The 23,578-nt window shown below is 59.0% G+C and overlaps 1 protein-coding gene across 2 annotated transcripts in view; it reads left to right on the top strand.

Annotated features, from left to right (window-relative positions):
- The window catches only part of KCNN3 (potassium calcium-activated channel subfamily N member 3), a 132,097-nt gene extending 110,966 nt beyond the window's left edge, over nucleotides 1-21,131 (top strand). For both annotated transcript variants that reach the window (XM_045876503.3, XM_064593640.1), the window contains exons 5-8: nucleotides 6,185-6,295; nucleotides 14,634-14,761; nucleotides 15,563-15,632; nucleotides 20,302-21,131. In XM_045876503.3, coding sequence (XP_045732459.1) covers nucleotides 6,185-6,295; nucleotides 14,634-14,761; nucleotides 15,563-15,632; nucleotides 20,302-20,592 — 600 coding nt within the window. In that variant the 3' untranslated portion in view covers nucleotides 20,593-21,131. The remainder of the gene's footprint in view (nucleotides 1-6,184; nucleotides 6,296-14,633; nucleotides 14,762-15,562; nucleotides 15,633-20,301) is intronic.
- The last annotated feature ends 2,447 nt before the right edge of the window (nucleotides 21,132-23,578 follow it).

Genomic DNA, 23,578 nt, shown 5'->3' with positions numbered 1-23,578 from the left:
GCTCGCCCCGGTAGGCATCAGGGCTTGCCCTGAATGGTCCCCCTCCGGGCCTGGGACCGTCTGAGAAAGCTTAACTGGAAGTCCGGGCGGGGGGACTGGGCAGGGCCCTGAGCCCGTGGCCGCTGCTAGAGCGGGGACGGAGGGCCTGCCCTGAGCTCCTCACGGGCTGCCGGTGACAGTGGATGGCAGTGAGGAGCCCCAGGCCACCACCCCTCCTGCACCGGCCCCATGACGCGGGGCTGGGCCTCGCTTCCCTGTAGGGCCGGCAGCCCCCCTCTGGGACCCCCAAGGCTCAGAGGAGAGGGCTTGCAGTGAGGCCAGGGGTGGCTGGGGTGGGGTGTGGGGGTGCACAGGCCTTCTGCTCGGCTCTGGGGCCCCCCGTGGACACCACAGCCCTCCCTAGGGGAGCCCCTCTGCAACCCCCACACTTGGGTGAAAATCTTTCCTTTTGGTGCCCCTTGGACTTTTCCCTCTGAACAATTCCTTTCTGCAGCGAAAAGGGCACTAAAGCCTCACCTGGAGTGGGGGCTGCCCCCCACCCCCCAGCCCGGGGGCCTTCTGGCACTGATCTCAGTGACCAGGCAGCTGAGTGCAGGCCCCTCGGAGCAGAGGAGGCTCTAGGGTCAGGGGCCCCAAGCAGGAGAGCCCAGCACTGCCGTCTCCCGCCTGGACACAGCCCTCCCCTCTGCCCCCCGAAGCCCCTTCCCGCCAAAGCCAGCCGGCCTGGAACAGCAGTCAAGCAGAGGCTTATCCCCGGCCCAGGAAACCCTGGGTGAGTGGAAGGCCTTAGAACAAAGGCGTCTGTCTGGCCGGACTCCAGGTGCCACCAGGAACCAGGCAATGATCCTTCCAGAAAGTAGTGAAATGCTGCCTGAAGGCCAAAGCCTTCCGGTCTCGGCACCCCCCACCCCCCCGGGCCGGGCCAGGCTCTGTGCCTCAGGACCAGCTCTCAGGCCGGGGGGTGGGTGAGCCCCAGGGGGAGCCGGCTCCCCCCAGTCTCCCGGCCGCAGGAGGCAGGATGCCCGGCCCCACGCCTGCTCCTTGGGGGGGGGGGGAGGTCTTTGGCAGGGGGTTTGCTCCTGGCCAGTGCAGCACCTCGGCCAGGGCTGTTCTGGAGTGAGGTAGGTTCAAAGCGGGAGAATGCGAGGATGAGGAGGGCCGTACCCCCTCCCATTATTAAAAACACAGCGCAGGCCCTTCATCTTCTCTCTTCCCAAAACCCTGGTGCGTAAATCCGTACCTCTCCGTGTTCAGGGGCTGTGTGTTCATTGTCAGTGCTCCCACCCAGGTTCAAGTCCGTGGCCTCCCTGGGGGTCGGCCCCAGGGAAGAACTTAGTGGCATTCTTCTAGCAAGTGTGACTTTTCTAGCTGAGTCATTCTTGCCAGGGTTTCACGGTGCGAGCCGCCCTCCCCCTCCCCTGCCTCCCGCCAGCGCCCCTCCCGGTGGTTACAGCCGAGCCCACACTCCAGGTAGGGCTCCCCATGCAGTTGCCATGGATACCTGGGCCCAGCGAGGCTGCCAGAGGGGAGGGAAGGATGTGTGTGTGCGGCTGTAAATAGTCTTAATCATTGTTTTCTCCTGGCAGTCCCAGAAACGGTGTAATTATCAACCATTAGGCAGGGTATGTAATTGTCTGAGCAACTTGACGTTGTTGGCCCAGACCCGGTGCGTTGGAGGGGTTCCGGCCACAGAAGCCGGTCGGTCAAAGTCCGGCATCTTTCCCTAAAGAGCGTCATGACGGTGACAGTCAGAGAAAGCTGTCGACATTCAGTCTCCAGAACTGGACCTGGCCACACCCTTAGGGCCGGCCGCAGGCATCTGGGGGCGCGTGGGGCCCCCAAGACCACTTAGTAGGAGCCCCGTGTCAGGACAGATCACCTGCACTCGCTCTGCAGACCCTTCCTGAGTTTGGGACAAATAGACGAAAGCTGTAGGACGTCTGCTGGGGACACTGAGCTCCCCCCATGGCCTCAGGAGAGATGCTCTTTGAACGGCAAAGGGAACGTGGGGCCACGTTCTGAGTCGCTCTGGAAGGAGGCTCAGCGGACGTCTGCTTCTGGTCAGGTTTAGAAGGTGAGCTTCTCCCTGAAACACCTTGCTTTCAAACCAGTTGTTCCGTGGAGGTTGTTGCAGAGACAGAATGCTGCGTAAGCCGCCCAGGCTTCCCTCCGAGACTTGGCCCCACCATTGATGCCAGAGAGGCGGGAGGACGGGTGTGGAGGACAAACCTGCAGACGAGTTGGCAGGTTCACCGGCCTGGCCACACCTTCCTCCGCCCACTCCTGCTCCTGCTCGCCACGAACCGGGCGGCAGGTGGCGGGGGACCCTGCCCATGCCGCCCCTCCGGGGAGTAGGAGCTGGTCAGAGGGGACCCAGGAATCTAGCTGCCCTCAGCTGTGACTCGGGACTTGTCACATTTGAAGGCGGAAGTCTGAGTCATGGATTTGCTCCGCGGTGACCCCGTGGAAGTCACACCCACGGCGGCTTGCCCCCTTCCGTCCCACGCCGTCCTCCCCACAGGCCCCTCTGCCCACGCTGGGATGGCGGGCGCCGGCTGAGGCCTGTGCGCCCTGTCTCCTGGAGCCGTCCCTGGCGGGGATGCGCCCTGCCCACAGGCGCCCCGCCGTCCCGAGGAACATCCATCAACAGACCCCTTACAGGAGAGCACCGTGGGAGGGAGGGGCTCCCATAACGCACCCTTCATCTCCACCAAAGAGCCAAAATTGACCGTTACCTGCTTTTTTAAAGACTGATTTATTTATTTGAGAGAGAGAGGGAAGTAGAGAATCTCAAGCCAACTCCTCGCTGCGCACGGGGCCTGTCTTGGGGCTCGAGCTCACAGCCCTGAGATCAGGACCTGAGCCGAAATCAAGCTATTCAACCAACTGAGCCAGCCAGGTGCTCCCTGACGGTTACCTCCTGACTCAAGTCTTGCCTCCCTCAACCTCCTGCCTTCCTCACTCAACCCCGTCACCCAGCCTTTCCCTCCTCCCCCGCTCTGCCCTGATTGTTCAGGACTCAGCTGGAGTGTTCCCTGTCTGGTCTCTGCTCCAGCTCACTCTCTCTCTGTACCCCTCCCCTCCCTCCCGTCCCCACTCCACCTCCCTCCCCCCTCCTCCCCCTGCTCCTCCCCCTCCCTCCCCTCCTCTCCCCCTCCTCGCCCCTCCTCTCCCCTCCCCCTCCTCCCCTTCCTCTTCTTCCCCTCCATTCCTCCTCCTCTTCCTCCCTTCTCCTCCTCCCGTCCCCCTCCTCTTCCCTCCTCCTCTCTATCCGTCTCTCACACACACACTGTACAGAGGACAAGCAGTCCGGACTTCAGCACGGTACCCACCACTTTTCGGAGGTTGCTGATGTCTGACCCCATCTTCACAAGGTTGCTTCTTAATGGAAATGACCAAGTGAGGCTTCATTATTGGTGACTTCCCTAATTACATCCAGATGATGGATTTTCTAAAAGAAAAATAAAGTTGAGAGTATTCACTGCTATCTATTCAAGTCAGACTTAGTGGTTAAGAACCCAGTGCCCTCCAGAGAAATAGCCACAAGGGAGTCTTGGCACCTTTAAGTCGAAAGAAATTGAAAACGTAATCCAGTCCACCTTCCTGTCTCCATGCAGAAATTTATCTTAATCGTATAAAATAGATGGTTCCTTAGTTAAAACACTTTGGCTTCCAATTAGAAGCCCCCTGCAATCAAGCAGCTGGGCTGTGAGCCATGGTGGGGGCCAGGGACCCTCTCCCGGACCCTGGAAGTCCAGGATGGTGCACGACTGATCGTTTGATGGGATCCCCAGAGCAGCGTGATGAGTGGGGGACCCCTCCTCAGCGCCTCTGACCCCTGGCTTGTAGGTGCGATTAAAGTGGAACTCTGCTCTCCTGGCCCCGGGGGAGGCGAGGGAGAACAGAGCCTGGGGAGGCCTCTCCGAGTGAGGCCCCATTTTTTTTTTGAAGATTTTATTTATTTATTTGACAGAGAGAGACAGCGAGAGAGGGAACACAAGCAGGGGGAGTGGGAGAGGGAGAAGCAGGCTTCCCGCGGAGGAGGGAGCCCAATGTGGGGCTCGATCCCAGGACCCCGGGATCATGATGCTTAACCGACTGAGCCACCCAGGCGCCCCCGAGGCCCCATTTTTAACACTATGATATGTCCCTCTGTTTGGGCTTGGAACTCCCCACAAAGGAGAGGGATGGTACTCGGTGTGGTTGAGGGGAATGGAGTTAGGGTTAGGGTTAGGGTTAACACCTCTTCCCTCCAGAACAACTCCTTATAAGCCATGTGTTACTTTCGGAGGCTTGATTAAATCAACGATAGCTATGGACCAGGCTGTCCAACATCCCGTACAGATCCTTTGAAAATTGGGCACAGTCTTCTGCAAGACGTAGATGCCAAGAAAACACAGCCATTCCCGAACAAGAGAGGAAGATGAGGTCAGAGAAGGAAGGTTCACGGAGAAACGGTCCTTTTCAGTTTGTTGTGCTGGAAGTGGGTTGTTCACCAAATGTACTGGGAAATGGGAGATTATTCTGGAGGGAATGCTGTGAAGAGCTGGGGGAAGGCGTTGCCCCCTCAGCCAAAGCCTGACACCAGCCAGCCCTTGCTGACCGTCCCGCCACACGCACTCCTCCCGGCTGCAGTGCGGATGGTGTACCTTGAAAAACATCTCTCTCTGTTTCTAACCCATTCTGTTCGACTGATGAGCCAAAAACATTGTTGATGGAGCCCTCGAGCCCTGGGACCTCCCAGTGCTAAGCCAGGCTTGTGGCAACTACAGTTACAGTTTGGCATCTAGAGGGTCAGACTGTTCCTCTCTTCCCATGAGGGAGGGCGGGGTGGTCCAGGCCAGTGTGCAGGACAGAGCAGGGCAGGGTGAAGGCAGGGGGAGGGCAGGGTGAAGGCAGGGGCAGGGGCAGGGCGAGGCAGGGGCAGGGCAGGGCGAGGCAGGGGGAGGGCAGGGTGAAGGCAGGGGCAGGGGCAGGGCGAGGCAGGGGCAGAGCAGGGTGAGGCAGGAGGAGGGCAGGGTGAAGGCAGGGGCAGAGCAGGGCGAGGCGGGGGCAGAGCAGGGGGAGGCAGGGGCAGGGGGAGGCAGGAGAAGGGGGAGGGCAGGGGGAGGCAGGGGAGGCAGGGGCAGGGGGAGGCAGGAGAAGGGGGAGGGCAGGGGGAGGCAGGGGAGGCAGGGGCAGGGGGAGGGCAGGGGGAGGCAGGGGAAGGGCGAGGCCGAGGTAGAGCAGGGCGAGGCAGGGGCGAGGCAGGGGCGAGGCAGGGCAGGACTGACTTCTGCCCCTGCAAAGGGGTGAGCAGGGGTCGGGCCTGGGCGTCCCTGAGCTCGAGGGTGGGCGGGAAAGCCCCCCGTCGGGGACTCAGGATCCGTCGGTTCCGGACAGTCAGGCTAGCGCCCCGCGGGCTCGCAGAGGGGGTTCTGTGGGACCCCTGTGCGCCCGCAGTGAGAACATCGCTGGGGGGAGTACTGAGGGCTGCTGCAGGCTCCCTGAAGCCCTGGCCTGGGGCGGAAGCCTGTGTCCCCATGGTGTCTGCGGGGTCTCGGGACGAATGGAGAAGGGGCTCGGTCCTTGTGCTGAGTCACAGCTGGACCTCTGCCTACAAAGACCCGAGTGCTGAACAAGCCCCATCCCGAGCTCGCACACTCACGCCAACCCCGTTCCCCCAGGGTGCAGTGTGGGGTGTATTGTGGGCTGAAGTCCGGGGTGCAGTGTGGGGTGCCCTGTGGGGTGCCCTGTGGGGTGCATGGCAGGTGCTGTACCACCCCGACTCTCGTATCAGCATGGCCTTCTCTCTTCCCGGCCCCTTGGTCTGGAGCGGGGGGTGGGCTTGGATAAACACGAGGGAGACGGGGCCTAGTGCCCAGACTGTCCACCCGCACAGCCTTGCCAACGACCGAGTGATTATCTGCTGTTTTAAATCCCTGGAAGCCTCAGCCCCACCCCCCACCCCCGCTCCATTAACACCTGGCTGGTCCTCTGAAGACTCAGTGGTCTCCCCTCTCCTGGAGGGAGGTCAGCCCTGGGCAGGCTCCTCTGTGGGGGCGGCAATCAGGGCCCGACCGGCCAGGGACCCCGGGCACCCGTCGTCTCCTGGACCCCCCCAGTGGGCCCGGCGGGGGAGCTGTCCTCTGCCTGCAGCCTGCCTTGTAATCCCGGGCTCTCTCCCCCCTTCTGTCCCCCACAGGGTGCGGGCTGCACTGCCCTCGTGGTGGCCGTGGTGGCCCGAAAGCTGGAGCTCACCAAGGCAGAGAAGCACGTCCACAACTTCATGATGGATACGCAGCTCACCAAACGGGTAAACACCACTGTCCACGTCTTAACGGGGGGCTCCAGCCCAGGGTGGAGGCCGGTCACAAGGAGACAGTTGAGTGCTGTAGGTCAGGGCCACACCTCTCAACGGGGGTCGGGGGGCCGGGAGCCCAGACACCTGCGAGCGGTGTCCACACGGGGGGCGCGACGTCCCAGCATTCCCGGCTCCCGTCTTCTACTAAATCACTGCCCTCGGTTCAGATGACCAAAAAATCGTCCTGACAATTGAATGGAGCGTTCGGTGCTGTGACCCACCCCCTCCCCTAACGGCACTGAACCGGTCACCCAGCATGAGGCAGCATTTCTGGTTAGGTCAGACAACGTTAGGAAGGGCAGTAGAGTCTTGGGGGGTTTTGGGTTTTTTTTTAAGTTTTATTTATTTTAAGTCATCTCTTCACCAAACATGGGGCTCGAACTCACGACCCCGAGATCCAGAGTCGCACGCTTCTCTGACTGAGCTGGCCGGGCACCCCAGGGAGGCCAGTAGAGTCTTAAAAACAATATTGCATCTAAATCCAATTCTTTTTAAAAAATCATTAAAGACGATCATCACAGCAGAGCCCCCATTTCTAAATGGGTGTTCATCAAAGTGTCATCATCCAGTCCCCCTTGGGGGCTTCCGGGCAGTGCTTCTCGCTCGTGGTCGGGGAGGAGGCGTGCAGGCCGGGGAGATGGGTCAGCTGCTGGAAGCCTGCCACCGCTCAACGGTCAGAGAACAGACAGAAACCGGCCCTTCCAGGACAACAGCCAGGCGAGCAGGCAGAACCGTTCCTTAACGCCGCTTTTACGGAGAATTCTCTAGAGCTGCAGGCCGAACAGAGGTCAGCAAGAGGATTTCTTGCAAGACTCCTTTCTGAGACAAGCCTCAGACCCTGTGCTGGGGCCAGGGCCGCTGTGGCCCATCTTTCTGGTTCAGGACTCAGGGGGCCGGGGGCCCGCAAGCAACCAGGTGCTGGTTTGGGGTTTTGAACGCAAGAGAAGATACTCTGTGATAACGCTGCAGCCCGGGAAAACAGCGTTAGCAACAGACTCGGAGGCAGGGAGGAGAAGGGAGGCGGGGAGGCCAGCGCCAGTGCCCAGGCCCCTGCGCTTCTCAGCAGCATTATTATGGGGTTTGATTGTCTGGCCTTTGTGTCCCTGTGTTGGAGTCTCTACAGAGGCTCCCCAGATGTGCAAAGGTGCGGGTCCCGCAAACATCCTCCCCGGCTGGCAGGCAGGCCTCGCCGTCCGATGCACAACAGAGAGCGTCATGCAGCATCGCGATGGTGGAACGGGGGGCTGTGCCCGCGGCTTTCTGAGTGGCATCCACCCGGAGGCCTGTGGCCCAGCGGCTCCCTTCAGCCCCGGCGGACGCACACGAGTGCAGCTCCGCACTGAGCACTGAGCGTGACTGGTGCCACCGTGCACAGACCCACCAGCACCCGGCCTCCTGGTGCAGGGGTGACCAGGGTGATGCAGGGGTGAGGGCGGGCGGCCCTGCCTCCAGGACCTTCCGGCAGCTGCTTCCCTAGAGCAGAGGCCTGAACAGTCTGCATAGTCTGCTGTGCTTCGTGAAATCCCCAATACACTTTGTACTGCGTGCTATTCCCGTGCTTTCTCCATTTTCTGCCCCGTAAATCAGACAGTGGAGGAAAATAAAGCCAAGCAGAGGGGCGCCTGGGTGGCTCAGTCGGTTAAGCGACTGCCTTCGGCTCAGGTCATGATCCTGGAGTCACAGGATTGAGTCCCACATCAGGCTCCCTGTTCAGCAGGGAGTCTGCTTCTGCTCGTCCCTCTGACCCTCCCCCCTCCCAGGCTCTCTCTCTCTCTTTCTCTCAAATAAATAAATAAAGGGGTGCCTGGGGGCGCCTGGGTGGCTCAGTTGGTTAAGTGACTGCCTTCAGCTCAGGTCATGATCCTGGAGTCCCGGGATCGAGTCCCGCATCAGGCTCCCTGCTTGTCAGGGAGTCTGCTTCTCCCTCTGACCCTCCTCCCTCTCATGTATGTGCTTTCTCTCTCTCTCATTCTCTCTCTCTCAAATAAATAAATAAAATCTTAAAAAAAAAAAAAAAAAAGCCAAGCAGAGCCAGCCCCCCCACCTGACGGGAAAATGAGCAGTTTGTCTGCAGTCCGACTGTGGAAGGAGCGGACACTGTGGTCGCTGCTTCCCGTCCTCTAAAATAATTCTATAAATCCTCAAGGCCACTTACTTTTTGGAAAAGTAGGACCAAAAATCAAATCAACGAATATCTGTGGCTCATCCATGAGCGCCAGGTACCTTTTAAACTGAATACATCTCACTTTTCTGAGAACACCTAAATCTGTATAAATGTCTCTTTAATGTCTCGTATCTTCTCCCAGAGGAGCAAACATTGCAGAGGGAGGATTCTCAAAGCTGGCGGGCCTGGCGGGCCTGGGGCTTCCAGAGTTCTTCTCCAAAACCTCGGGTGGAAGGAAGGTGCCGGAGAGCCTCAGCTCCCCTTGCTGGGCTGTGAGGGAGCCCAGCCCTTCTCCCTGGGGCACCGGGGCCCCATCCCCGTCCCCTCTGCGCCTGGAGCCCAGGGAGGGTGAGCGTGGTCTCTCCCGGGACGTCAGTGAAGCACCAGAGAAAGACCCAACCTCGGAGAGCCGACCGCGGCATAATCAGAAACCTCTCAGGAGAGGACCGTCGTGCATTCCACAGATAAAAGCAATCTATTATGACAAATGCAGGCAAACTTAATTCTCCAAACACCTAAGCAGAGAGAGAGAGAAGAATTGTAATTTATTGGTCCTAAAAATACGCAGAGCGTTCTAGTTTATGGGTCCTGCCGGGCTTGCTTCAGCAGTTCTGGCCCCCGCGTCGTCGCCCGTGAGAGTCACTCGGGTTTTGTGTATTTACCGTGTGGGCGGGAGGGGGTGGGGCCGGCTGGTGGCGCGGGGGGAGGAGCTCAGTTCCTGGCCCCCCTGAACCCATGGTCTTCCTGTCGGCTCTGGCAGCAATGACCCCTGCACTTAGTGCAGTCGGGCCTTCCCAGCGACCTCACGGGGTCAGGGCCATTGCTCTTCCAGAGCTGCCATTTCTGGCTACCGTCTGGGCTGGTAGATAATATGTATGTAAACGCCACACAGAGAGACTAGAAAAAAGACACTAGCTCCCCGTCTTTCCCCGACGCAATGCTGCATGTCCCCATCTCCGCATTTTACGGAACTAACCACACCCATCGTCAGGTCGCCCGCTGGACGTCACGCTCTGCTCCGGGGACACCAAGATGGGCACCAGGCAGCTCCCGCCCTCAGAGAGCACCTCCTCTTCTAACCAGCAGGCAGGCTGCCCACAGGCACGCGGCTGACGTTTGCCAGGTCGACTCTCCACGCCGGACCTCAGGCAGCACCAGCCGCGTGCCACTGGCTGAGGACTGTGTGTCCTTACCCTTGCCGCAGGGGTTCTTGCCCCACATACTTATCTAAGTACATTTCCCCTGAGGCCAATGAATAAGACCAAAACCAAACCCCTGTCTTCCCTACGCTTGTTCCTTCTCCTGGCTTCCCTGGTCTCCAGGCCTGGGAACTTACAGCATCTGGGACTCTTCTCTGCCCTGGACCCCGAGGCCTGAGCTGTTCCCCAGCCACTTCGACCTCGCCAAGGCCGTTCCCACATGCCGGCTTCCCCAGGCCCTCTGCTCACCACACTTAAAGCTGTCACAGGTGCTCGCCACCTCCCCCTCCCTGAGCCTCCCTGTCCCTAGTCTTCCTGCTCTTTGCTTCCCTGCGGGTCCCCTGAGGCTCTAAGACTTAGCTATGAACATATCACCACCCTGCTCAAAACCCTTAGTAACCCCCTGGACTTACTAGTCAGTGCTAAAGAATCTGTAAAAGTTTTACCATAATCCTGCTGAAAAAACTTTTTCTTCCAGCAGGCTAATTCAAGGATTTACTCATCACAGGTCTTAATCTCTTAAAAACTTGTCAAGTAATAGATGGATCAGTTGTCAAATACTAATCCTCCCCCAGAAAGGGCCTCTAAATTATCTGGGTCACAGAGCTCTGTCCCAGAGAGGTTGGGGACATGTTTCCTTTAATAAGAATCCTACAACCACTGAGCTTCTGAGCGGGAAGGAGGCCTAGGGACGAGACTCTCAGGTCCAGAGAGGGGCGATCGAGGCGCCCAGCCACCGGCAGCTAGCTGGATGATAGCCAGGGCAACAGCACGTTCTCAGGCCCGCACGCAGCCTCCAGCCACAACCCTGTGGGTTTTCCAGAGCAGTCAGTTCCTGGGAACTTGGCCCGGTGGTTAGGGTCCCAGGCCTGCGGGTGAGAAAAGCCAGTCTGCCAGCACACCAGCGGAGTATCACGTCCACGGCAGCGTCCAGCTGAGCACCATCCATCACCATGTTGGCGGGGCCAGGAGCTCCAAACTCCAACGTCCAACCACAGAAACCCTCCCCTCCTCACTCCCTGCCCCGAGCTCCTGCCAGCCACAGGGCGGAGGCCCGTTCCAAGCCTTGGGGCTGGCTTCCCGGTGCGAGCAGAGAAGCCTGAGAAGGGGCACGGGACAGGCCTGGACCGGCTGGAGAGAGGGTGGGAGCGGAGAGAGGAAAGGAAGCCAGCGGGAAGTCTGTGGGTGTCAGGGCGAGGCCGCAGGGCAAGGCCCTCCTCCCCAGTCCTGTCCCTAACGGACTCCTTCAGTCAAGTGTCTAAAGAAGGGCTGACCTGCAGGTTCTCGGACGTGATGCTCACCAGCGCTCAGTTCAGCTGAATCCGACCCAGGGGCTCCTTGAACGGACTTCTGTCACACCCACTTGCCAGGCGTGTTCTGCATCCTCTCCCGTCCCCTCTCCAGCCTTGCCCCGGGGAGCTTTCTGGAAGCTACAGGGCATGCCAGGGATTTCTTCCCTGGGGGATCACGGGGGGGGGGGGTCCCTGAGTGTTCTGGAGGCGCCCGTCCAAGGCTGTCCCATGTCCCCCTGCAGCAGGGAGGGTGGCCAGGGCAAGCCGCAGGCATGGGCGATGGGGTCAAGAACCAAGGAACAGACAAGCGTGTTCTGTGACGTTTTCTCTGGTGGGGGCAGGAGGAAGCTCACATCCAGGGGGAGGGCACCGTGGAGCTGCCATGAGTTGAAGAGCCGGTGGCCGGGCTCTGTGCCCGGCGGGTCCCTGTGCAAACACTGGCGTGTGCGGCCTCTTCCCCCGAAGCTCCGGGTCCCCGACGCTTATTACTGACATGAGGCCGCGTACGGTCTGGTGAGACTGAGAGCCCTTCAGCGCGGGGTGCTCCTGGCCTGTTCATCACGGTATTCTCACAACGGGGTCTGCGTGGTAGGTGCTCCTTGCTTTTGAAGGAATGAGAACATCACCTGAGTCTCACGGAGGTTCAGCAGCAGAAGAGGGGGTTCCAGCCCCTTGTGAGGCTTCTCTGGGGGCTGATGAAGCAGCGGGCACAGCCTGGCACACAGAGAGCGCTCAGGGTCAGCTGCCGTGACTACTCCTCACGCCACCTCCCTGCGCGGGGCCCGGGCAGGCCTGGAGGTCACTGAGCCCACGCTCTGGCCCCCATCAGAGGCGACGCACACACGTTTTGGGTCGAGAGCGTGTGGACCCGGCAAGGAAACAGCTTGTGTGCTTACATGTTTGGGGAACAGAAGAGCCAGCTTTCCACGTGCAGGCAGGACCCATCTGACGGTGGCCAGCCTCGCTCAGCCCAGAGTGGCCCCTGATCCTCCAGCTTTTGGCCCTGGTACCCCTGCCCACCAAGACAGCTCAGAGGGTACCCGAGCCCCCCTCCGGAGCTCAGCGGATCCCGGGAGGGGCACATGACCTCAGCCGCTCCCTCCCCAGTGACATTCAAAGCCGTCAGCCGCATGACGTAGCTGGAGGCCCTGCTTGTGGCATTTCCTGTCAGCGTCAGAGGGCACGGTGCCCTTAAAAGCCTGCTTCTCCTTCTCTTGCAGTGACTGATCTACTTAGCTTTGTGCCAGGCTGTTCGCTGTCAATTAATTTCAGAGTCAGCACCGAGGCTGGTATCGCTTTCCCAAATACACAGGGGCCTCCTGTTGCAGCCCATAAGGATGCTGCGGTGCCCGCGTCCGCTGCCCGGGCCGGCCGTGACTTCCCAGCCTCGCACGTGGGCCGAAGTGAGCCGTGGGGTCCGGGCTCCCCACTCCGTTACGCGGCTGAGTGAGGGCCCTGATGAGTAAAAAAAAAAATGCTAATGTTTTTCCAAGTCCTCGGTCCTAGGAAACAGGAAATGGTGTTGTTTGTGTAGAGATGAGGTCTAGTCGGGTCGTTCTTCAGACCACATGGAAACCTCCCGCTCTTCTTGGACGGGGCTGCTGTGTGGACTTTGCCGTTGGCTAGCCATGTGACTCTGTGCTCGCGCCCCATCTCTGACACCGTGTCCTCTTATTTTAAATTGGGGCTCGGGCTGATAATAACTAAGACCTGTGTGTGTAGAGTTTATGGAACACTTCAATCCATGTTGGCTCAGTTTACCATGCATAGCTTCCTGGTGTTGCTCTGTGTCTCGGTTTCTTCCTCTGTAAAATGGGGACATCCTAGTCCCTGCCTAGTGGGTTTGTGGGGAGGAGTAACTGAGATGTGCATGAAGTGCTCAGACCCACGCCTCCTTGGGCCTCCCGACCACCTGAGGGTAAGGATTTATGTCTCCCACCCAATAGATAATGAAGCATTTATTCCTAAACTGCTCACTAACTGGAAGAATAGGGTTGAGCCTGCAAGCTTCCCCATTTCAGCTGCTCGCTCCTCACCGACACCAAGACACATGTCGAAGGCCATCTGCCCCGGCGTTCCGCGGCTCGCCAGCCTTCCAGGGAGGACTCGTGTGGAGCGGGGGCTCTGCTGGTCGTCCTAACTGCCGAGGGAGGGTTTTTCTCCCGTTTTTCTGCGAGGCCTTCCTTGGAAGCTAAGCACCCAGGAAAACTGAAGAATTCACCCATCCAGAGAAGCCGGCAGTGGTATGCACTCTGCAGAGAGAGCCGGGGCGGTGGGGGGGCATCCTGAGCGCCCCCTCCCTCGTCCAGGAGGCTCCTGTCCACTCTGGGGCCCGACAGACCCCGCCTCCACTGCTCACCTGGACACTCACCATCTCCAGTGTCCAATCACCACCACCTGCTTCCTTTCAGGCCAGGAAGCACCAGAAGTGGGCAATTAAGTCATCGAAAACCATTTTCACCATGGATTTTTACTGAACAAAAGAGCAGTGTTTATGTCACTTAGACATTTCTGAGAAGATTTAGCTGTTCTTTTAAAAACATCACTTCAGCGCCAATGAAAAATATAATCCAGCCTTGGTAATAAATTTTTAAAACATACACACACAAAAGTTATCAGCCTGCAAAACTGCTTCCCAGGCCTTCCCACACGCCTCAGTCTTTTAACAATGTCCCATCTGCGACGTCAGTCTGAAAAAGCTGGTTTCGTTAAAATCTTTTCTGGCTGGTGACTCGGTTTCTTCCCGGCTGTCCGACGGACGTCCAGGCCCCGGGCCCGTGGGCCTGAGCCAATTTGCATGTTTCACAGAAAGGGGAACAGGTCATCAAAAAGCTGTTTAGCTGGTGCTTAATAAGAAAGGTTTCCTCTCGCTCTTGTGCCTAATTGCCGAAGATGTCTGTGTTTGGATGAAAACTTTGTCCCCTGCCATCTGGATGCCATCAATGCATCCGGCTCAGTGGACGGCCAGTGGTGCCAGTGGTCTCCATGCGGGTGGATGCCCGTGGCACGTGCTGGAGCGCCCGGTGGCCGCGCCCGTGGAGCTGCCAGGCTTGGCGAGGTCGCGCCGTTGGCCTCACACCTAGGTATCTTCACTGATTTTCAGACACTGCTTTGAAATGGTGTCAGCTTTAAGCCAATTACATTTACGTGTAAAATTACAGTGTAAATGTTTTTGGCCATTTGAAAAAGGACATTTGGGCTGGCGGAGGCCTCGCTCCGTTTGTGGGAAAGACATTTCCTCTAAGCGGCCTTTTAAAATCTCCAGCTGATAGGAAATCTGTTCAGTCTCCAAATCCAGGAAAGGTGCCCTGTGCAGTAAGAGGAAGTCTCAGGTGGAGCGTGGAGCTCTGCTCGTCCACAGGGCACCCCGGCCCCCCGGTCTGGGGGATGCGGTCCAGGGGCAGTCTGAAATAATTAAGAAACAGCTCCAGCCTGTTCGCTGTGTCCAAGACGGGAGACCTAGGGGATGAATTGTAATCCTCCTTTCTAAGAGTTCACGAATCAGTGAAGAAACAACACATCTCGGCAGAACCGTGTCCTTATAAGGTAGACTGTATCAGCCCACACGAAAAACAGAGTATGTGAAACTAGGAAAACGAACCTGGTAGCCACTTGCCTTATTTGTCTTTCCCCAGATCAAGAATGCTGCCGCCAACGTCCTCCGGGAAACGTGGCTGATCTACAAACACACGAAGCTGCTGAAGAAGATCGACCACGCCAAAGTCAGGAAGCACCAGCGGAAGTTCCTCCAGGCCATCCACCAGTGAGTACGCAGGGTGCCCGCCGGCCTGAGCCTCTGTCGGTACCTTCCTGACCCGGAAACACGGAAGAAAGCCGTGCGGGGCACCCGACAAGCACCGGGGGCCATGAGCCGGGCCCAGATTGGTTTGTTTCTCCATTTATGGCACCTGCAGCCAGTGGGCCCAGACAGGTCGCTAAGGCGGGGAGAAGGGTAAGAGCCTGCGGGACACCCCAGCCCCCCTGACACACACAGCCCCCACATGGCACTTGGGAGCAGAGCCGACTGTGGTCAGCGCTCTCCAGAAGAGAGGCACTTGAAAGTAGGGTGGAGAAGTAGGGAGGAAGGAGATCTGGGGAGGAGGGCATTCAAGCGGCACCGAAGCAGGGAGAAGGCCTGACAGCAGCGCATGAGGAGGTAGAAGTCACAGCATGGAAATGAGATTTGCTTTCCTGGGGACCTAGGCAGCCTGTGATCGAGGCCCTATGATCGAGGCCCCGTGATCGAGGTCTCCATGATCGAGGATCCCGTGATCAAGGCCCCTGTGATTGAGGTCTCCATGATCGAGGTCTCCGTGATCGAGGTCTCCGTGATCGAGGCCCCATGACCGAGGCCCCGTGATCAAGGTCTCCGTGATCAAGGTTCTGTGATCAAGGCCCCGTGATCGAGGCCCCCCTGATCGAGGCCCCCTGATAGAGGTCCCATGATCGAGGTCCCCATGCTGGGTTCCAGAGTCAGGCACATTGAGCAGATGTGGAATCTGCACTTGGGGCTAAGTTGTCGTGGGCACTCGGGGAGTCTGGCTCTCACGACTCTTTCCCACAGACTGAGGAGCGTCAAGATGGAGCAGAGGAAGCTGAGCGACCAAGCCAACACCCTGGTGGACCTTTCCAAGGTGAGTGGCGGAACCTGGAGCATTCTTAGGCCCTGGCCCTTGGCCCTCCCCCGCGGCTGCGAGGACCCGGCCACGTCCCAGCTATGCGGTGTGGGGCCAGGAGAGCAACGACAGCCCCTCCTTGGGGAGAGGAGTCCAGGGTCGAGTTCCTGACGGGAGTTCTACTGCTGGAAATCCCGGTCAGCGCGGCCGCGGGTCCATCCGTGTCCGTGGCTCAGCAGCCTCCTCATCTTGAGGCTGTGTGGCGACGCCCCCAGAATGAGCTCGGGCTTGCACGGGGGGCAGCCTGGCGGGCCCACCCGGGGACGCGGGGGCCACGCTGCCCGGCACACGGTAACGCCTGGCAGTTCATTTTCTCGCCTCCTCTAATCCTTACAGACCAGCTTTTCTGACCCCAATGGTGGTGGGGGGTGCGTTTCTTTACTTCTCAAGAGGCAGGTCCCCGTGGTGAGCATGAAGGTGGCAAAAAAGAGAACCCTCCCTGGGAGCCCGGCATTGACGCCACGCTGCCACTCTGCACTTCTAACTTAGACTGCCATAAATACCGTGAAGAAACTCGCCTCTCCTCTTGCAAGCCGTAGCAGCCAAGAATGGAAGGCCACCCTGCCGGCCGAGCTGGGTCGCTCCCCCCCGCCCCGCAACCCCTCCCCTCACGGCCCCTCCATAAAGATTGTACATCAGCCTGGGGCCCGGCTAGCAGAACATTCCAGCAGATGTCAATTATCATAATGGAACCCATTCCGTGGGTGAGCAGAGAAACTCCCTCAGGCAAATTAGCACCCTTTGAAAAGAGGTGCAATCAGAGAAATTGCCAGTTGTCAGGCCACGTGCAGGCGCCTTGTTCAATGAAGGGATCAAGCCCCAGCAAGGACCTCCCCAGCCGGGGAGGGGGTGCTGGGGGCAGAGACGCGCAGGTGTAGGGAGGCCCCCGGGCCTGTGTGCCTGGGCCAGGCCCTGCAGTGGAGCCGGGCCTCAGAGCCTGGACGTGGGGGGACGGATGGGGAGACTGGGCTGTGGGAGGGAAGCCCCCGGGGTCTCGGGTACAGAGTTAACATGCTTGGGTATCAGGAAGCACTAGAATTAGGTTTACAAATGGAGGCCTTTCTTAGAATGACAGAAGGAAGCCTCATTCCAGAGCCTCAGAGCACCTGGCCAGACTCGAGGAAGGGGCCACAGAGAACAGAGGACGGGCCATGGGCAGCCCTCACGCCCCGGCGGGGCGGGAGGGACATGCCTCACCCTCTCCTCTCTCTCCTGGGCAAGACCTTGCTTCAGGTCTGTCCCCTGCTGTCCCCTCCCCACTGTGGCTTCTGTCTCCCGGGCAGACCCTGGCGCCCCTGTCCAGAGAGCGCTCTGACCACAGGTGAGGACGCATTGGCCTTCTGGTGATCTTAGCTCCGAACTCTCAGAGATGAGGTGACTGGCCAGTCGGGTCACGAGTCTGCACTCAGACCAGCCAGCTGTGGCCAGGAAGAGGGTGGTGCCGGGCAGACCTGGCCGGGGACTCACCCAGCGCCATGCGGGAATACCCAGCCTAATGCCATGCCCCCAGACTTTCTCCTACAAGCAGCGGGCTCTCCTGCCTCCCTCTCAGCTGGCAGGACTCACTGTCGCTGATGTTCTCCCGGGAACATCAGGCCAACGGACTTTCCAGCCTGTCTTGGTTCAGTACCACCCACAGCGCCTCACAGAGATGCGGCCCCGTGAAGAACAGGCCGGCTCAGTGAATCGTGTGGGGACTGAAACCCCGTCAGTAATCTGCAGCGAGCCACCTGGAAGGAGAGGTGTGCAGGGAAGGGTGAAGGGGGCCTCTGCAGGGCTGCCATGGGGACAGGGGCGAGCCCAGGAGAGGGGGGCTCTGCTTCCACCCACTCTTTCCCTCCCGGAGACTCACCCAGGGCCCCGGCTGCATCTCAGTGTATTTGGGTCCATATGCCCCCTCCCCCCACCCTGCACCTTGTCCCCAACCACGGAGCAGGGGACACGGCTGTGTTCTGTCTGTCCTGCATCCTCCAGGCTCGCCACCTTCCCACCCCTGCTCTTTGGTCCTCGATAGATCAAGAAAATGGCACACAGCCTCCAAATATTATTTGCTAGATGGAACAGCGATCTTACAGGGTGGCATTGCTGGAGGACTTGGGTCTTTATTTGCTAGCTTCGGTGTCTTTCATTGGAACGTAAACATAATTCCTAGCATCCGAGGCTCAAGGAACCAATAAGACAGTGTCTGTGGAAGAGCTTTGTAAACTATATGGAGGTTTTGCAAATGGTAGTCCTCATTATGAATACAGATGAGGAAGCCAAGATCCAAAGGCACAAAGTGGCCGCCCTGAGGTCGGGCAGCTGGTCAGCGGCCGCTTGGGGGGCCGAGACCCAGGGGCCCGGGCCCCAGCCAGGCAAATGAGTGAGTGGTCCGGACGTCCGGCAACAGTGTGCCTCTCGATGGAGGTTCTGGATTGTTAATGAGTGAAGGCAGCCCTTTCACTTCCGAAGTCTGGTCTCCCCCCCGTCCGCCAGGGGCATCCTGCGCTCCCAGGCTGAGCTGCCTTCCTCCTACTTCTGGATGGCCCCTTCCCCACCCCCTCTCCGGCCCTCTTACTTTGCCACCTTCCTTTACTCTGCTTTCCCCTCTCACCTCCATCCCTACTCCGGGCCGCGGCTCCAGGGGTTTCTGCGTCTGCTGAAGTAACTTGGCGTTTCAGGCCAATAGGATCAGGATGTTACCGGCAGAGGACCAGAGCCCCAAGGGCCACGTTACCTGGGAGGGGGCGGGGGGTACAGAGCAGCGGCCACCGTGGCCGCCACAGGGACTGGGAGCCATGGGCTGAGGGCTCGCACGGGGGTCCCTCGTTGCTTTACAGAGAAGCAGAGCTGTCACACAGATGAGCGCTCTCTGGGCCAACCCGGAAGCCAAACTCATCAGAAAGTGGCCCGATGAGGGAGAGGTGGGACCTGGGACGGGACTGGGAGTGCAGCTGCGGGAGGTGGGTGTGGAGCTCAGGTGGCTTGGGCGGGATTTGAGGGGTGTGTGTGGACTCGGTGGGGCTCTGTGCTGGGGCGTGGGGGGCGCCCAGGTGTGTGGCCAGGCAGCCGGAGGGAATGGCGCCCGGGCCTGAGGCCCCCCTTCAGCTCTGCTCCGATCCAGTTTTATGACTTAACTCTCAGAAGGCAAGTTTATTGGCTTCCTTCTAAGTTTCATTTGTGTTTCAGCTCCCTGGGGGCTCCCCCGTTTGCCCCCTGCCCTCACGGCCTCCTGCAGGGTTACTCCCAGGCAGCCCTGGGCTGGGCCCTCGGGCTCTTCCTTCCTTCCCTTCAGCCACACGGGTCTTGTCGGTAAACACTGAGGGCCTTTCTAGGTACCTGGGAACAATTCGTGGTGTGAAACCTCTCTCCCCATCAGTGGGTTTCCTACCTTGGGCCCAGGATGGGCGGGACCCATGCCCGCCTCACTCATCTGTTTGTTCCACCGACATCTTTCAGGGACAGGCCCCTGCCCCCCACCCCCCTAGGTGTGAGTATGTATGTTTGTGTGTCTGTTAGTTGAGCATGTCCTACAGGCCGGTGCTGTTTTAGGCCCTTGAGACACATCAGTAAAACAGCAGGCGAAGGTCCAGGCCCTGAAGGAGGGTCCCTCCCGGTGGGTGACGGCGCCCATCCCCAGGGGCAGCAGAATTTGCTAGTGCAAAAGAAGATGGGAGGAGGGGCGCCTGGGTGGCTCAGTTGTTGGGCGTCTGCCTTCGGCTCAGGTCATGATCCCGGGGTCCTGGAATCAGGCCCCGCATCGGGCTCCCTGCTTGGCAGGAAGCCTGCTTCTCCCTCTCCCGCTCCCCCTGCTTGTGTTCCCTCTCTCGCTGTGTCTCTCTCTGTCAAATAAATAAATAAAATCTTAAAAAAAAAAAAGAAGGTGGGAGGAAAAGGGGACAGTTGAGCAGGTTAGCAGGATCGGGAGTGGGGGTGGGGTGCAGTATGAAGCAGGGCACGGGAGATGGGGCAGGTCGCTGGGACTCGGGGAGACAGCAGTGAGGCGGGAGGTTTGCTGGGGGGCCCATTCGGGAGTGAAGGAGGCAGGACAGGGTGCGGGGGGCTTCTGAACCGTGACAGATGGACAGAGGCCTCAGCCGGCCCGCGGGAGCTCTGGGGAAGGACTAGCCCTGCAGGGATGTCCCAGATGGGGCAGCAGACCTCCCCGGGGACCAGGCAGTGGGGAGGGGCTGTGACCGCACGCAGTGGCTGCGTGTGGATGCGGAGCCGGCCGGCGGCGAGTCCCTGCGTCCGGCTGCTGCGCTGGACACAGCTGACCGGCAACAGCGTGGTGACCACGTGCGGTTATCACTCCTATTTTATAAGGCAGCCAGGGTTCAGACTCGGCAGGTCCCCGTGCCATCCACAGCCCAGCACGGTGCCTTCTTGCGCAGCCTCTGAGCCCGGAGGTCGGGTCAGCAAGGACATGAGGACCCGCCGGGCCTCGCCCGTCTGCTTCCCCGTGACACGGGATTCCTGGCGGGGGTTGCCGCCAGCCCCCCAGCCCCTGCGCCTCCAGGTCCTCTCCTGGGTGGGCCAGACCCGGTGCGCGGGTGTGGACCTCGCTCTCGTTGTGACTTGGGAGCACTTCACTTTCCCGTCGCAGGTCCCCCTGCGATGACCTGTAGGGTCCCGTCTCTCCGTACAGATGCAGAACATCATGTACGACCTGATCACAGAGCTCAACGATCGGAGCGAAGACCTGGAGAAGCAGATCGGCAGCCTGGAGTCCAAGCTGGAGCACCTGGCTGCAGGCTTCAGTTCCCTGCCCCTCCTCATCGCCGACGCCCTGCACCAGCAGCAGCAGCTCCTGTCGGCCATCGCCGAGGCCCGGGCCGGCCCCGCGGGCGCCACCCACACGCCCCCAGCCTCCGACAGCCCCCTCGGGGTCAGCTCCACCTCCTTCCCGACCCCATACACAAGTTCAAGCAGTTGCTAGATAAGCCCCCCACTCCAGAAGCATTGCCCATAGGTCTTAAGATGCAAATCAACTCTCTCCTGGTCACTTTGCCATCAAGGACCCATCGGACCAGGGACCGTAAAGAGGAGAGACCGAGCTAATCACCCAACTCGTGTTCATTCAGCGTGCTTGGTTCAACATGCCTTGGAACCAGAAATCTAATCTCTGTTTAGGTGCCTCTACTTGGGAGCAGGAAGAGGAGGTGAGAGGACGCGGGCCCCTGGCATCAGGGCTGGTGCAGAACAGAAATCACGCTCCATCTCAGGTCTCACGTGGGGGGCGGGGGGGCAGGTGCACGAGGCAGCCAAGAGAGAAGGAGCCCAGAAGAGGGTTCCAGGGGGGTGGCTTCCGGCTCGGGGGGTCCCTCCCTACTGGGGCCTCAGGAAGCCTCCGGGCGACAAAAGGCAGGAAGGGCAGCCACAACTTGCCGAAACAGACGTTCTTTCCTCCCGAACCTTAACCGGTCATAAAACCCATTTAGACTAAAAAAAAAGACAAATAAAAAGCCAGATTTTCCTGTGTGTCTGCAAGTGTGTGCACACACACACCCCCACGTCCAACACAGGTCTGTCCTTGTTTGAGTTTGACCCGAAGAAAAAGGGACCTGCTACCTCACCCCGCACACAGTAGGCACTAAATACGTGTGGAGTCGGTTTGAATCCGAACGTGGGTGCCTTCAGCTCGGGTAGTTTGCTGGTTGGGCACATCCTGAGCTTCACTAAGACGCAGGCCCCTTCAGACAACAACGCAGGTGCCCACCCTGGACACGCACCACCCTTGCTGGGCTTGAGATGAACGCCGAGCCACACTTGTTGGCGGTCTAGAGAGATAAGCAGCCTACTAAAACCAACAGCCCGTGCAGAATTTTCTCCTTATATCCAAACCGCTGTGTTCCAGTGGAGCGGGTGACCCGCGTGGGTATGTAGGGGGAGGGGACGTGCACACACAGGTGCAGCCCAGGGAGACCCCCGTGAGGAGGAGCGTGGTCTGGGGACCCTCTCAGCCACCCTCATCCAGCAGCGGTGCTCCCACCCCAGGCGTTAGGAGCGCAGAGGGGTCCAGCGCCGCCCCCCGAGAGCTGCTGAGCTGGGACACGTGGTGGTGAGTGGCCTGTGTGGCCCCTTCTCCCCGACCTGAGACCACCTGAGAATGAAAGAATCTGAGGATGAGGGCCCTTAGGGAGGCTTGTGGGTAAGGTGAGGTGACGGATCTGTCAGCAGCCCGTTCCTACTGTGCCATGTTAATCTTGATGCAAAAACCGTTCGAATTTGTCTCAAACTCCAAGAAACTTGAGAAACATCCAGACCCAGCGCAGTGCCCGGCATCGGGGGTGAGGCACATGGACCCCACCTCTCATTGCTCTGTACGTGACCGTTCGCAACGTTCCTGTGTTTCGTCGCTCTTCTCGTCGTAGGGTCTTTGGCTGCAGCTGGTGGGGAGTTAGACGAGACGGTGTGGAATGTTTCATCTGCTTCGGGCAGAGCGTCACGGTGTCATCTGCGCATGGTTGTTCTGCGGGGCTTCGCTGTGCACGGGACATGTCACTTCCCTGACATCAGAGCTGGGCCAGGTCTTCTAGGGGCAGGGGGATCACTAGGTGGCAAAGGATAGATGACCCTAGAGCCCAGCTACTCGTTCCAGAAGACCTGGTCTCTTGCTAAACTTCCTCTTTTATCTCCTTTTCCGGCCGTTGTTCCGCCCACAGTCTTGTCCCCGTCTTGGTGACTCCTGGGAGCATTTCCATTGGCTATTTTGCAGACACCATACTTGCTGCTGGCTCTTTGTTTTTTCACTTGTTCCTTTAACTGTCGATTATCTGAAAGATCACCCTCCTTTTTTATGTCCCGAGAACGGGCTCCCGTTTCAGTGACGTATAGCGGAACCGGGAAACAGATGTGCGCGCAGATGAAGTTACCGTGCAGGGTCTTTGCGACCAGAGCTCCATCTCACAAGGGGGAGGCTGCAGGCAGGTGGCCCTGCATGCGCCCGTCCTGGTCACTGACCCGCAGCCCTCCCCGCTCCCTCCTGTTCGCCGTCTCCGTTCCGTGTGCGCACATACAGGGATTTAGTCTTAACCTCAAAAAAATGACGCGCAAGATGCCGCTGATCCGCCCAGGTCAGTGGGTGACTGTAGGCCCTCATTCATGCTGTGCACCTCAGTGAATCCTGAAGACCAGGCCAGCAGCCCTGGTAGGGGGGGCGCTGGCATGCCGGGACACGTGGGCATCCGTGGCATGACGTGGCCTATTGGTAGTGTGACAGCTGGTGTGGTTAACAGTGGTGATCACACCTGCTTCCTGGCCTCGCGATGTGACCGGGAGGCTGCTTCTCTGTCCTAGCGTTTCAGCTTTGTGTGGGGAAGTGATCCCTTCTCCAGGAGTGCAATCAACCCTGATGACCTCAGTATTGACTACCCAAAGTGTAGGCCCCTCCAGGCTTTCTCCCTACAGCCCATCTTCTGGTTAATTCCACTGTGCCTCAGCATCACGGTCAGATGGAAAACGGCGGCAGGTGCCTTCTTGCTCCTTATTCTCAAGTTTAGTGGCGGAGGAGGTTTTGGTAGCTACTCGAGAATTGGCTATATGTCAAAACCATTCGTTACAGTAAGCTCACTCTAATACTGAACTGATTGAGTTCTGCCCACTCCTGGAAGACCGACCCAGTGGCAGAGCCCCGCTATGACTTTTCTGATAACTTAGTGACAGGTAAGATACCCTAATGGTCCCGAAAATATCTAGACACTTGAATAAAAACTGCAGAGCCACACCTCATCACGTAAGCCATACTCTAGTCTCATGTACTGTAAAGCCAGGGACGTACTGTGATACTTTAAGACCACTGATCTCCGTGGAATTTCAGGACATAGCATCAGCTGGTAAATTTTACCAGACTAGGGGCTCCGTCCTCCTTAGACTGAAGTCCAAATACAAATCTGCACCTTTGGGTCAAAGGCCACCCATGTCTG

This window comes from Mirounga angustirostris, unplaced genomic scaffold (genome assembly GCF_029215605.1).
Source record: "Mirounga angustirostris isolate CCGP_5_RB_7025 unplaced genomic scaffold, mMirAng1.0.hap1 SCAF_6, whole genome shotgun sequence".
In the NCBI taxonomy this organism is placed as follows: domain Eukaryota; kingdom Metazoa; phylum Chordata; class Mammalia; order Carnivora; family Phocidae; genus Mirounga; species Mirounga angustirostris.
This window is presented reverse-complemented; position numbering and strand designations above follow the sequence as displayed.